Genomic DNA, 15,352 nt, shown 5'->3' on the forward strand with positions numbered 1-15,352 from the left:
CACTAATTTTGGAGAAAATGTGCCTTGTTTGCCCCCCTAGAAAAAAATATCTTCCTTGCCCCTTCCTGGAAAAAATCCTGCGGACGTCCATGCATTAACAAGATAGAAATGTTATACAAAAATTATAGAATTGTTCTACAATTATATATATATATATATATATATATATATATATATATATATATGTGTGTGTGTGTGTGTGTGTGTGGGGGGGCGTTACCCCCACACCCCCTAAACGCCTTCATGGCGTGGTGCTATGCACAGAGGAGCACTTTACTTTATATATATATATATATATATATATTATCAGGTAACAATATGTTATACGAGGGCCACTATTTATATTTTGAGCCTTGGCAACACTGATTGAAGTTAGGCGCGATTTGACGTTTGCACGGAATCGTCTGGCATAATTGACCATAACGTACTTCAAATGTTTTGTCAATAGCTTCATTTGTGTTGTTTATGTTGCCTTGGAGATTGCGCGACAACAATAAAATGGAATTAACTCGTGAACATTTTCGTGCGATGATTTTTTACGATTTTCGACGTGGATTATCAAGACAAGAGTGCATCGATCAACTTACTTCCACATTTGGCGATGAAGCCCCATCCTTTGCCACTGTGAAACGCTGGTATAACGAATTTAATCGTGGCCGCCATTCGCTCACCGACGAGATTCGCGAAGGTCGTCCAAAATCAGTTGTTGTTCAAGAAAACATTGATGCTGTGCAAAACCTAATACTGCAAGATCGTCATGTGACATGCTGTGAGATTGAGGCAACCATAGGCATTAGTTCCACCAGCATATATAAAATATTACATGATCATTTAGCTGTGAGAAAGGTATGTTCTCGTTGGATCCCACACAATTTGACAAGAACTCAAAAAGACGCTCGCGTCAATTGGTGCAAACAAATGCTCAATAAATACAATCGTGGTGCTTCAAAAGACGTATATAAGATTGTAACAGGTGACGAATCATGGATATATGCATATGAGCCGAAACGTAAACAGCAGTCGACTGTATGGGTGTTTCAAGATGAACCCAATCCAACAAAAGTTGTTCGCGCTCGAAGCACATCGAAACAAATGGTCGTCTGTTTTTTCGGGAAAACTGGTCATGTGGCAACTGTGCCTTTAGAGGAACGTAGAACGGTCAACTCTGAATGGTACACAACAATTTGTTTGCCAGAGGTCTTCTGTCAAATACGGAAAACAAACAAACGCCGTCGGATCATTCTTCATCAAGACAATGCCAGCTGTCACACATCTCGTCTAACAACCGACTTTATGAACAGTCAAAAAATCGAATTGATGGGTCATCCGCCGTACATTCCTGATTTGGCACCCAATGACTTCTTCTTGTTCCCGAATGTCAAGAATAAATTGCGTGGACAACGATTTTCGTCGGCGGAAGACGCCGTTGATGCGTTCAAAAACCATATTATGGAGATGTCTCAAGAAGATTGGAAAAACTGCTTTGACAAATGGTTCGAACGAATGCAAAAGTGTATTGACCATAAAGGAGAATACTTCGAAAAACAATAAAGCAGTTTTCATTGCCAAATTCCTGTTTTTTCATTGTTAGGCTCAAAATATAAATAGTGACTCTCGTATACACATTCTTACTTTCCAAAGAAGCGCACATGTGGGATGGTCAAACGGATCCGGATCCGAAAATTCTCCGAAAAATTTTAGGATCCGGAACCAACCGCGGATCCGGATCTGGCCATCCCTAACATATATAAGTAATTTACGTACTTATTCAAAGGTCGCGTAAACGACAAGATTTTGTATGAAGAGGAATTACAATATAGATTTACCAAATTAACATGCAACAATTCATTTTGACATAATTCTTGTTTACGGAGGGCTCACACCAAAACATTCGACAAACTCCAGTAATGCGTTGATTTTAATTAATTTTATTTATGATAAATTTCAGCTTATTGAGTTCCGGAACTTTTCAAAATATCAACTGTAAGTTTGTTATTTTTTTTTCCTTCGGCAGATTAAGGATCGGTAAATGAAGAATGTTTCACATACGAATCAGGAAACAACATGCGTAATGTGATCAGTAAACAGCTGGCTTGCTTTACAGTATTTGACTTTCCAGAAGTATTTATTCGCGTATAAATACAGGTAATTTTACAGAAGTGTGTACACATGTTTCCAAAGTAAGGGGGGATGCCAGGGGCCCTGGGTTCGAATCCCAGCTTGGACATGATTTGTGATTGTTCCAACAATCTCTGTAAATCGATGCTTTCCATACTCTTTCAGCAAGGGTCTACAGAATAAAGACAAATAATATAATAAATCACTGAACCTCGTCGCGATTAGCCAAAAGTGGCAGAAAGCAAATTAAAATAAACCAAATCATGCAGAGTAAGGAGGAGCAAGTAAGGTATTTCCCCAAAACACTGCCTCACGTTTGAAGTTCTCGCTTTCCGGATGCCCGAAACCAGGGCAATGAAGAACGGTGCAAGTAGCCGAAGGATTTGACGTGCGCATTAATTGATGCCATAATGATAACACTAAATAAATATTCCTTATTTCATGTTGGAACAGTGGAGCGCCCATAGCATATGTAAACAAAAAAAAGAGTGTGTGTAGTCTTTGTGTGCACGAGAATAGGCCGCCAGTTTGGTAGTAGCACCAAAAAATTGTGTTTCTGTTCTACAGTCACAGTGTTCTTGTTCTTTTGCAAGGCAACAAGAGGCCGCGAATATTTGGAAAATGGTTCTTAAGTTTTCAGCAATGAAGGCGTATGTTGTACACGGTGCTATTAGAAAAACGTCCGTGTATCCTTGCAGTAAGGCTCAAAGTCGCACGGCACACTGATCTCTCGTGTACTGTCGAAGTGGGGCTTCTTCCACTGAGCTTCACTTGGTTCAGGTTTCACCCGGTTGTTGACGCTGTAGATACGGTTGGGGCCGTTCCAAGCGTTATCCGACATTTGTGTGAAATCATTAATGTCGCATTATTCGCAATGCATGCTTGAAAAAAATCTTATTAAAATAAAAATCACATGTTTTGTGAAAGAGGGAACCGTTCGAAACACAAGTAGGCAGAAATATCATGAAAGTTCACTTTATGCACAGGGGCTAATCGGGTCCTGAACTACGTCGTCTGTTGGACTGAATAGCTGACATGCATCTCCATTACGATAAGATACCCCGGAATTAAAACGTAAGCGCAAGAAACCTAATATATACACAGCTTAAACAGTTGTAAGTATTATACTATATTATATTATATACGCGACTTCATACATGGATGAATAAAAATCAAGAAACCATGAGTAAAAATTATATGTGACGTAGATTTGATTCTGGTTTATCGAACATTTGGCTCGTGAAGGCTGGCGCAGTATACAGTGTGTGCAGGAAAAGTGAGACCCATTTTTTAACGAAAATCTATCTTATCATATATCTATTTTTGTGTCTATCGGGTGTCGAAATTGTTTTGTTTACAATTTATATAACAAGCGAGACAGTCGAATGATAGGTTGATTTCATCTTAAAGATGTATGCACGAAAATTAAAGTTATAAGGTGTATATTAAAGAATGTGATGTAGTCAGCAGCAAACTCCCTATGCTCAAAATGTTAATCACTGAAAAATCAATGTACCCAATTTCTTATGTTTATCCGCCACTGGCCATTTTAGATTGTTACAAACTACATCATTAGGTGGAAAAACAAAGAATACAAGTCGCAGAGGGTGTCATTAGGTTAACTAGTAAAACAGGATAGTTCCAAAAATTCTTGAGTTAGGTACAGTATGTTACCAGACCACTTATTTTTCCTCGTATGCGCGCGCATATATGTACCTGATAATGAATTTATTTAACCTATATACTAAATAAAATCATGAGGAAAATGAGAATAATAATATTTTTTCTATTTATACCCTAAAATTTCACAGGAAACGGATATTATCATTTTGAAAAAGGTTTGACGTGCATTGGAATGGTCCCTTGAAGAAATCCGTGGAAATTTGGGTTCTACCCTCTTCACGAGGTGCTCGCATTATGGTGACGTCAGTTAATAGCTTGCGCGCTGTTTTTATTATGGTGTACTAGGCCTTCTGATTGGTCGGAAAATCCAATGACCTCTGTTCTGTACGCTGCAGCACTGAGGCTACAGATCCTGTGTTGAGAAATTGGGGAGCCCTGCTATAGAGGCTACGCATAACATTTTCCGTAGGTTCGAAATCGAAGGCAAGAAATGTTCCTGTCGTACAGAGTAGTGAAAAAAGTCGCAGAACATGAATGTAATTACGAATTAGTGATTACCGGCATTTTGAAATTTGCAGAAAGTATACGTGTTAAGTGAGAATGTTTTGCGGTATTTCTGAGGTTGCCGTCGCTTTTGATTCTCATCTGTTTTCGCACTGTGAAGTCTGCCTAAGCCTAACGCGAGAGTAAAATATAATGGCGTTGCCTACGGTTGCCGCCTTATCAACTAGCGCAAACACTACCACTCCAAATACAGGTATGAAGATTATTTTCATAAAAATATCATGTTTCTTAGCCAGTGGAGGTTTGATGAAAAATATGAAAAATTATGTTATTTCGTAACTGAATAATTGGAATTCTACGTAGCAAACAATGTCGGGGATCGGTTGGTAGCACTTTTCGCCTTTGCTCCAAGCATTTGTTTCCCACTCGTATAGTTGTTGGCCAGCGTGGCTCTGCAATAGTAATCAATGAATGTAGTATGCGTATAGTAGGTTAATTTCAGACCTGCTCACAATTATGTTTTCGATGACAAGTGAATATGTTCGGGCACAACGGTAACTATTGTTGAAGCATTGAAAGACAGCCGGATGCGTTTTCTATTTGGTTGAGGGAGATAACCTCTGGCGCAAAATAAAAATCTTCCGAAACAAGAAGCATGTATAAATAACCTTGTTTACCTTTACCCGATATAGTTATTATTGTTACTTCATTAATCGCTGGAAAGAGTCTTGGGGTCCTCGCGAATTATTAGTTCAATCAAATTAATTCTGCAATGATAAAATCACTTTGTTTATGCCAATCTAATAAAAATATCGGAGTTTATCCAAATTTCTAATTCCCATGAACGAAAAATAATTATTCTCCCCAACTTTCAAACCATACTTTAGTGTTCTTCCTATTTTTGCCCAAAATACATTTTTCAACATTTCAAAATTGTCGTATTTTTTAATATCGTTGTATCAATAATGATCAACCTACAATTGACTACTTAAACAAGTTGATAGTGGCAATTCGAGTGATTATTATTTAAAGACACAAGTGTGATTTAACCCAATTTAATTTTTGAGCAAGGGGTATCAATCCATGCAAATTTTTTTGGTTGCAATCAGTGAGGCCTACAACAATTTTCTGCTGATGTGTTGCAATTAGTTAAGAATGCTCCTATTTAATATCTTTATCATTAGAAGCACAATCATTGAAATATTAGCAGTGCTAATTTGTTCTATTCATTCTTAGTTAATTGCTCATAATGGGAATGCACAACATTCACTACAACCCATATACACAGTTATGGAAATGTACATTTTAAAATTGTACCTATCTTTTCGGTAGTTTCCTTGTTTAATGCTTTATAATTATTTGGTTTTTCATGTGGGTATTACAAATACATGTGCATCATCATACAGCTGTGTAATTGGAAGAGTTGACCTCAGTTTGAAACAGGCAAATACTATCTGTAAAATAAAACTTTGATTTCTCTGTTGTCATTGAACCTGAGCTACCTATGTACAAGTTGGATGCCTTACCATGTAGATCTTATTATTTTTTTTTTTTTACATCTGTAGCAAATGTTTTTTTCCTTTCATAGAGAAAAACTTGGGACTGCGTTCAATATAAGAGAACACTTTTTGCAATGCTAATAATTTATGCTGAGCAGATGTTTTTACTGATAAAACAGTGTAGAATAGTATAGAGTGATGGCCCAAGTTCCTTTTGTTTTTTATATTGGGATTTCATCATGCTACAAATGCAATTTCAAGATGGTTCGATTTTATTCAATATATGATTTTGTAGTTAGGTTAGGCAGCCCAGGCTTGGTTCTCTTAGCATTAAAATAAAGTCCGTAAATGAATTATAAGGTTCTGATTTACTTCTACATTAATTCCCACTAGTCTACAATACTTAGTCGCTTTTCAACGGAATATACATTGTCCGTGGGAAGCATGCACGCTTGCATAAGGTAACTTTTTAGTTGTTTTTGTTTTTTTTCAACATAAATAACTTTTTTTCGAAATCCAATCAGTGCTCATTACTTTAAGGAAGATTCAAATTTTGTGTGCAATGATTACCAAAATTCTATGATAATTAGTTTTCCTGCTAGGAGAATTTGAAAGAAATCATAAAGCAATCGGAACTGTTACCAGAGTGAGTGCGCCAGTAAATGACGGATGAAGAACATTTTACCACAACTTTATTTCTAGCTCAACTAAGAAACCAACTGAATCCAAGCAAATTGCATAAATGAATTCTTCATAATGTTGGATTTAATTGGATACTATTTTAATGTAAAATACCTATCGGTATGAAAGATGTAGTTAAAGATTGGTGAATTCAACTCAAAACACTAGTGAATGACCAGCAAAATTCAGTGAATGACCAAAAACATTTTTAATAATAATAATGTTTCCTGAACAAATAAATTTGAAAAACTTTTTTTTTTTTTTTTTGTATATATTAGCATTTCAGGCACTGTATAGTAAACCCCATAAAGACCTTCAGACAGGATATTTGTGGAGCTTGAATACGCTCCTTGATGTCACAATGACTGTACCAAATTTGATTAGCTTTGTTAGGCCATGTCCATTTGTCAGCTAACACAGTTATGCATAACTTTTATTTCAGATTCATCCTCGAATTTACAAATCACTGCTCCTGGAAAATATTCACTATCATAACACACTATAATGTAATCATCAACATTCTGCATAATGCAATTTTCACTGCTTGCACTCTTGTTTTGCACAGCAGATAATGACAACTCTTGTAAATCCCCTTCAGATTCTGATGCAAAGGACATCTGATCTGAATCCGTATTGGTCTCACTATCTTCTTTCCACGGATAGATTTTGATTTCAACTTCCATTTTCTCCCTTGTTGTTTTAGTTCATGATATTATTTCCATTTCTTTACTGTTATCTTCTTTTCTTCTGTTGCCTAATCCAAGTGAGTAGCCCACTTCCTCTGGAGTTTATGGTCATTGGCACTCATCCTCTTACTCTCAGTGACCCAAGAACTGGCCTGCATTGGATGTACTGGGAGATACATCAAGGTATCTTTGGAGACAGCAGTATTGATGTTCATATCAGAGTTAGAAATTTCAGCTTTACTTCTTTGAACTTCACTTCCTTCATGTAGCAATGAGCAGGGCAGATCAGTATTTCCCATAATCAAAATGAAAATCACGGTACTCATTTCCAGAAGCTTTCTCTTTGATTTTTTTCCAAAGATCAAAAAGAGGTAGTTGGTCTGTCAGCATTGCAGATTATTGGAAGGCCTTAACAATGTCAGCTGGAACTTATTTTCTTTTCTTACTGCAGTGGTCATTTACTAGAGATGATGTCAAATTAGTATCTAGTATCTCAACCCCTGCTCCCTTGCAGTGTCGTGCACAACAGAGAATATGTGATTTTTAAATAGCGTATTCTGATTTGATGATATAACCAATACATATGCACAAATTACACACAACTTGAATGTTTCTTCTACACGTGATTACAATGTATTAATCCTTACCTTATTAGTAATACCAGGTTCTTTATCTCGTCTGCTGAACTCACACAAGTGTGCTCATATCCACAATCCTGAACTCCCTTACCTTGTGACCTGGACAAACCAATCACAATCTATGCCAGAGAATATAGATTGTAGATGAATGCAAGGCCATTTCCTATTGGCTCAGTTTCTTCCAAGCCTTATTTTGCTTTGTAGTATTTGGGAATGGTCATTTACTGGTGCAATCACCCTACTATATTTGATATTAAATACGAATGTGTAACCAACCACCTTAGATTTGAGCCTCATAACTTCATGCATTGTGTGCAAATGTCTATTTTAACTATTCCACTTAGTCTGCTCCACAAACAAAACTTACACAGATGTTACAAATAACATTATGTAATTATTTATAATGTTGAATGGTAATTTTACTCTAGCTCATCATGAGGGGGGGGGGGGGGATAACAATATCACACATACAAAGAATAATCATGTGCTATTTTATATGTTTAACATTCCCATATTCATTATTTGGTCTTGCATGTACGTATTGCTTGCATTGTAGAATAATTTCTCTTGTAGCCTACAGTTGTTACAACAAAAAAAAAACTGTTTTTATGGTTGTAGCAACCATAGACTGCAAGAGAAATTTGGGAATTGTTTGTTATAAAAACCTTTAAAAAGTGCTGATCAAACATCTGATCATCTTGAGCAGAAGTTTCAGGCCTTGGTACTGAAGATGATTTTTATTTATATATATATATATATATATATATATATATATATATATATATATATATATGCTGTGGTTACTATCGGCACACATTTTTCTTTCAGCTGTGCTTACTATCAGCACACACCGACACATTACAGTTCTATCCCATAGAAAGTGGTCCTACTCCATGTAAATAAAATGAATTAATCTGAAATTTAGTAGTTTAAGGTTCAGATGTGAATGCATCATATAATTTGCATATTTCACTGACAAAATATATTAGCATTTGTAGCCTATATGCTTCACATACAAGTGAAGTCAAATTTTGCTGCATTTTTAAACCAAAACACATTTAATTTAATGCTTGTCATGCATTCAGGCTATGCTTTTACACCAAGCTTTTTTTCCCCATTTGTTAACATACACCACAAAGTACTTCATGAATCTATGGCTTCAAGGTAATGTCGTGGCCAAGGACCAAACCTGATAGTGATAACTCACCCCCTTAAATAACACAACCAATGGAAATTGTGAGAAGGAAAAAATAACTTAATTGATTTAGTTCATTTTACTTTGTCTTTCTACTAATTTTGGTTAATCACAAAGATGAATAAATGGTGATAAGATGAAAGAGATGAGGGTACAATCACAAACATACGTTAACAATATACAACAAAGTCCCATAGAGGATTATACTGGCCATGGATCCAGATGCCAGAGCCTCATTAGTCTGCAAAATGCAGTCCATGGTAAACAGTAGTGTGCCCATTAGTGGGTTGAGGAGATGGGGACAAAACATGCTGCGTGTCAATTTTCTTGGAAGGGAGCAGATTCACAGGTATACAATAGATATCAAGTGTTTTGATTAATTGGTAATTTTACAAATACAATATATGTTTAAATAGTCTGTAATTTTGTGCAAAATTCTGCCATTTTATTTTATTTTGATTGCTGTAATTTGTATGACGTGGCTTTATAAACTCAATACTCGCCCTAAGGTAATAAATACAATTTGGAGTTATTTGACCCTTGTAGTGTAATTATACATCAGTTCGAATTTTGGGGAGTCAAAATCCCTGTAGCAACGTAATCAAACAAAAACATATCGAGAAATTTAAATGCATAATGTATTCATCATTACTTTCCTTTCGAACCTTTCAAAGCACATTTTTTTTTGTTATTGTGTTGTTTTTATTTCTGTACACCAAAAGGCATAAAAAGATTTACATCGGTGTATGTTTCATTTGTTGCTTAACCTGTTGTTTTTATTACTGTGGTCAATCAGTGTTACAATAGTCATGTATTTGTCACGTTCTGCTAAATGTACACTCGTAGCACTACTATTGAACACACTTCTTTGGATACTTGTCTTTCCTACTGAATATCAGGGTGATCAAAGTTGTAATCCTCATGCTCTGAGTAGTCGGTTCATTAATATTTTCATCATGTTTGTTTACACAACCGTCCCACACTATGCTGTCTAAAGTATCATGCTTTGGGTTCTGGCTACAGAACGTGCACAGGTTTGAGTCTCCTGCGAAAAATATAACAACTTTTCTCCTGAGATTTTGGCTGGTGTATGGGACCGGTGGCCACTCACCATCGTGAGAAAATTGAGGAGCTACAAATGTGTAGCGTAACTCAATCACGGAGTAGCAAGTGGTAGTGAGTCTGGCAGTCAGTAGGTAGGCCCTGGCCTTCACAGGCTGTTGCACCACAGGTTATTATATTATTATGTTTACACAACTGTAAAAAATATAAGCCAACGTCCAGTTACCCCATCGTAACTCTGTGAAACTAACAATAAAGAAATGGGCTAAGTGATTGTCATTGCAGGCCCAAAGATAAGAATGCTCACAATAAAATGTGCTATAATCATGGTGCAGTTGAAAGTGAACTTAACATGACATCCAGGGCATGCTTTTTGTGCATCAAATTCTAAATGTTTGGCATACATTATGCACAAACGAACACTAGTGTGAGCTCTGTAAATTCAAGACCAAATATGCAGTTTCTTTTTCAAAGGTAAACCCCATTGCAGTGACCTATACGGCATACGTTTTTAGAAGCGATATCGGGTGGGGCCACGCATGTTCTTGGCAACCAGCCTATGGCAGGAGTTCAACGATGTACAGTTAGGAGACTGCGGCATGCAAGTTATACGCCGTGTTCTGTATTTTTCGTGCACGCAAGAAGTTTTCATAAAACTTGCCACTGTGTTCATCATAAAATGGGGCAAGACATTTTGAACCTGACTGTCCCAAGTCCCATAAATTTCTTTTGCCTACAGCCAGAGTTATTGTTTCTTGAAGAAACATGGGAAACAGCACGTCTCAACATACACACACCTTCATTTGCCTTCTGTCAGTTTTTTTCATTGCCACCTTGTTGATGCCGCTGAGTTGTGTCTTTGGAAAGCTGTGGGTGTTGAATTCGGCTGAATATACACAATGACCCTACATTGTTGTGGGCGTTCACAAACATTGCATGTCTGAGTCAGTTCGAGTTCAACGTTTTCGTAGGAAGGCCGGTGTAAATTATTTTACTTGTACCCCATGAAGAACAGTTGTGAGAGGATTCAATACAGCCCTTATTGATTTGATTTAATTTATTTTACTTCGCTTTTTTGCCACTTTTGGCTAAACGCAAAGATGAGGATGAGTTGAAATTGATGAAGGTACACTTACAAACATCCATGGCCGGGCTGGTTTTTGAACCCGGGAACCTGGCATCATAGCACGATGTGCAATACAGCCATGATGTTTCATTGTTATGCAAGAGTGTGTGTTCTGTGAGTGTTATTTAATATATCTCTCGAAATCTAGCACCAGTAGTACAGGCACCAAGAGTAAAATAAAATGTTCACAAGACAGAAATCTTATTTTAAAGGGGTATTCTTACTTCAATGAATTGGCATCTGAAGAAGTGCATGCTGAAACATTTTTTTTCTCAATAGTCTAGAATTTAAGACTAAAGCATGTGGGGTAGGTGTGCTTATGGAGTTGTGTATTATAAAGCAGGGTAAAATATCGACCACAGAAATCTGAGAACCCCTTATTCAAATCTCCTGGGAAACATGCTAGAAAACAGAAACAAGAGCGATGATGATGACCTTGCAGTTCCTCTACAATAAATACCTTCAAACTTCTTTCTATTATATGCTGCAGTGATACGATATTATAATCCTGTGTAGAAATATTCACTATATATTTCACTGTACTCAAATATACTCAAATATAATGTGCATGCATTATATATAAAAAAGCTGAATATTGGACACAGTGAATGAATTCTCTGTTTCCCTTCTGCTAGCAGTTAGTTTGGCAACAGCGCAATAGCACTGGCTGCATATTGGCTGAACTCATGTTTCTTCTAAAAGCGTACACTGTATAGTTGCAAACATCAATGAAGAAAGTTGAACTTCAATTTCTTTAAGGAACATTTGCAATTCCATATTAGATCTTTATTACTGTTGGCAACAATTTAATATCAGTTGATCCATAATTTATAATATTGTGATGATCATCTTGTTCCCCATCCCATAGTTGTCACTGCTGAGGGTTGATTTGGGGGAGCGTAATAACCGCCTAAGGATTTCCTGAAAGAATAATGTCAAAATGCAGGTAAGATGGCAAAGTATTGGCCCAACTAATAAAAGAAGGAACCTTAACTCCGTTGTTACAAAATAGCTGCCCATGCCACTGGTTGAAAAACCTTGCAAGTATGACCCATGTGTGAAGATTTTATATACATTGCTATTCACAGTAAATACACGTGTTATGCAAGAGAAAATATAGAACAGTGTCATTAATTTTTATGCTCTTCATTTTGTTTATGCTATTTGTGATTCTTTGTGTACTTTCAGATTTCAAAAATGTACGAGTCAAACAGGAACGTGCAGATGAAGCGGAAATTAGGGAACTGGCAGCTAAGATGGTGGAAGCAAATAAAGCAAAAATGGCTGCTGTTGCAAAAACTGGCCAGGCTCAACCGCAACAGCAGCACATGGTTCAGCCTGGACAGTTGGGTATTCAAGGTTTCCTCACAAGGAATCAAGTGACATCATCCAGCACAGCTAAAACAGATGAGAAGAAATCTGACGAGAAACCTGCTATGGACGAAGCAAGTGTCCGGGGGAGATTCGGTTGGGTGACTCTAGGGAAAAGTCACATTCCATTCATTTATAGATTGGGAGACAAGTATTGTGTGGTGCGAATGGTGGAGATGAAAGTGTTGAATAAATACCTTAATTATTTGAGTCCGGATATTTATAATTGCACTTGTATTCGAAGTTATTATATTACAGAAGCGGAAGTGAGGCTGCTCAATGAAATCAATATTAGACATTGTGATTCCCAGTTTGGGAGGGAACCTTTCACTCCAAAGGATTGTGTTGTAAAGTTACAAGATGTTGAAGAGTTTTACAGTTTTTTGGATGTATGTTACAATAAACTTCTTTTGAATGCCAGCGGACCAAAGGAAAAGTGTGGTTTTATCAGGATAAATGGTGAATCAGTTGTTCCGTACACGGTGAAAGATGGTGTAAAGTATGTGCCATTGTTTTATTTTGAAGGCGAAACCGATAATTTGAAGTTAAAGGCTGAAAATCTTGATGGTTGGGATTTGTGTTATTTAAAGTTTTGCTGTAAAGTGCAAGGAATTAGAAATGAGTTGTTTGCAAGTGAAAAGTGTGCTGTGATTAGTGTGATGGATATCAAAAGCTACTTTCCTCCAGGCACCGTTTTCGAAGATTACTGGCCGAACAAAATGGTAGACTCACATTTGCTCCTCAACTCGAAGGGGATGAATGCATCTCAGCAAAGTTGTGCAGGGTCGTGGACCAAACAGCCAGGAATTTCTCCAGTTTCGAGTGTTCACTCGCAAGCAGCAGCTAGTAACAAACCAACTACATTGCCCACATCAACACCATCAATGACCCCTGTGGTTGCACGGACTGGATTATCTGGCTCTGTTAATATAAATTCAGTTCCAGTGAGTAACGTAGTGTACAATGGATGGTCGGGTTTGGTAGGGGGTCAGCCATTTTCACCGTCTGTAGTTCCACAACCAAATCAAGTTATTAGAATGGCACAACCACCAACTGCTACTATGCATGGGGTACCGGTAAGTGGCTAACTTAAGTTGATAACTCATGTTGCATGAAGGTAGAGCTTCTAATTGTGGTCATGGTTTTGTGAGGAAATATGTTTAGTCACCTGTGGGTTATGAAGTGTGATTGCATGCAGTTTTGTGAATCAGATATCATTTTAAGGAATTCCAAACAATTACAGTAGGCTATATGCCAAATCATGAACTGAGGTTCCCAACCTGATTTCCTTTTCCAAGATCTATGGTGCAGGCAGTGCTCTGTCACAAGGGCAGTATATTTGGAAGTGACTTAACTAACATCCATGGTTTAGTTTTTTTTTTTTGCATCGAAAGTGTTAGAAAATCTTTAGCAATGTTGTTTTCTATTATCTTTCTATCTCACTGTATTGACAGGATAACTGGATGTGTAATTTTCTTCCTACTGAAGTTCCCAGTCAGAGTAACTAACCAGTGTCAAAGATGCACAGTATGTGCATCAAAAGCTCAACTTTGAACCTTAAGGTGAGGAGTTAAATTGTGCATCTATTTCATTCAGTATTGCCCAGATGGGCACTACTACTTAAAGAAAAAGTGGGTCTGTGCAAGAGTGTGAAAAATCTTGAAACACTAGGGGTGCTGTGAAACGAAAAAGCTTGGGAACCTCTGCCTTTTGGGGAATCAACTTCAACATCAAGTTACGGCTAATCAAATGAAAGTTTCGACTTTTCCGCTTGGAAATCACTTCTTCAAACTGCCCTCTTCCTGTTGATATATTTTTCCATCCCATTGGAAGTTTGATAGTCCCAAGAGAACAAATGAGATTATACTCCCTCCCATAAGCGCAATGTATTTCTCCTTGCCTCCTACGACCATCCTGGCAGTGTTGCCAAACCTGATGCACATAAAAAGAGCTAAATTTGACCTTAAATGGAGTTAAAACTGACACTTTCAAGGAACTAGAATTACAAAGTCTGGATAAAGTGCCTCCCAGGGTAATGTTAGTTGTCAAAGGGGTAGGGGTACTGCTATTACCGTTAACTCTAAATTGATGACAATTTATTCTTAGTTTTCACCATCTAGATATGGCAGCATCACCCATCTCAATAATACAACGATCTTCACTGAAATCAAAAATAAATTGTCCGCTGATAACAATATTATGTCAATTTCACGTTAAATACAGCACTATAAAGAAAGTAGCTGGGGAGATGTGCAAAATGTATAATAATGCCAAAATTTGGTCTATGTGGGCTGGAACCAGTGATGGCATTATAGTGGGTGCCCCAGTTCACAGCCAAACTAGGGCACAAAAGAGCCAGATCTGGCTCCAAGAGAGCTAAGTTTGCAACACTGCCACGGTGAGAAGAGCCCCGTGGAAACTATTCTGCATGCCCTTAAGTACACAAATACACACTATACCATAAGCACTGAAAGAGCTTAACAACATTTTTCAGCTGCAAGTTTGGGAGTTTCAAACTGCAGCCATTTCCACTCGGTCATAAATAAACTTTACCATGTCAACATCCACCATTTCCTTGCAGTGCAGGGACAGCAAAGAAGGGGAAAATCATTCCCATTGCCAACGGGCACCAACAACTCAGCTCCACCATGCCTTGGGCCCCACTTACCACCCACCTATTTGAAAAAGATTTCTTGTGGCGAAAGATTCACCATGGCAACTCGACCAACCTGATTGGTTCCACCTTCTTGTGGGGAAAAAAAAATAGATTCCAACTTAGAACACTGATTGTGTGACTCTGTTGCAGGAGTTAACTCAAGGCCAAGCTTTTAGCCCCCACTTTGTACCAA

At 37.4% G+C, this 15,352-nt stretch overlaps 1 protein-coding gene across 3 annotated transcripts in view; it reads left to right on the plus strand.

Moving 5' to 3' along the window:
• The window catches only part of LOC145985024 (uncharacterized), a 163,361-nt gene that overhangs the window by 112,954 nt on the left and 35,055 nt on the right, over positions 1 to 15,352 (plus strand). Inside the window, exons 1-2 of one of the 3 annotated variants that reach the window (XM_083118529.1) lie at positions 4,108 to 4,498; positions 12,321 to 13,579. In XM_083118529.1, the coding sequence (XP_082974655.1) occupies positions 4,438 to 4,498; positions 12,321 to 13,579 (1,320 nt within the window). In that variant the 5' untranslated portion in view covers positions 4,108 to 4,437. Of the gene's footprint in view, positions 1 to 4,107; positions 4,499 to 12,320; positions 13,580 to 15,352 lie in introns of those variants that run through there. The other 2 variants (XM_083118531.1, XM_083118530.1) reach the window with 2 other exon arrangements.

The sequence above is a fragment of the Lepisma saccharinum genome, chromosome 3, assembly GCF_977018435.1.
Source record: "Lepisma saccharinum chromosome 3, izLepSacc3.1, whole genome shotgun sequence".
NCBI classification, from domain to species: Eukaryota; Metazoa; Arthropoda; class Insecta; order Zygentoma; family Lepismatidae; genus Lepisma; species Lepisma saccharinum.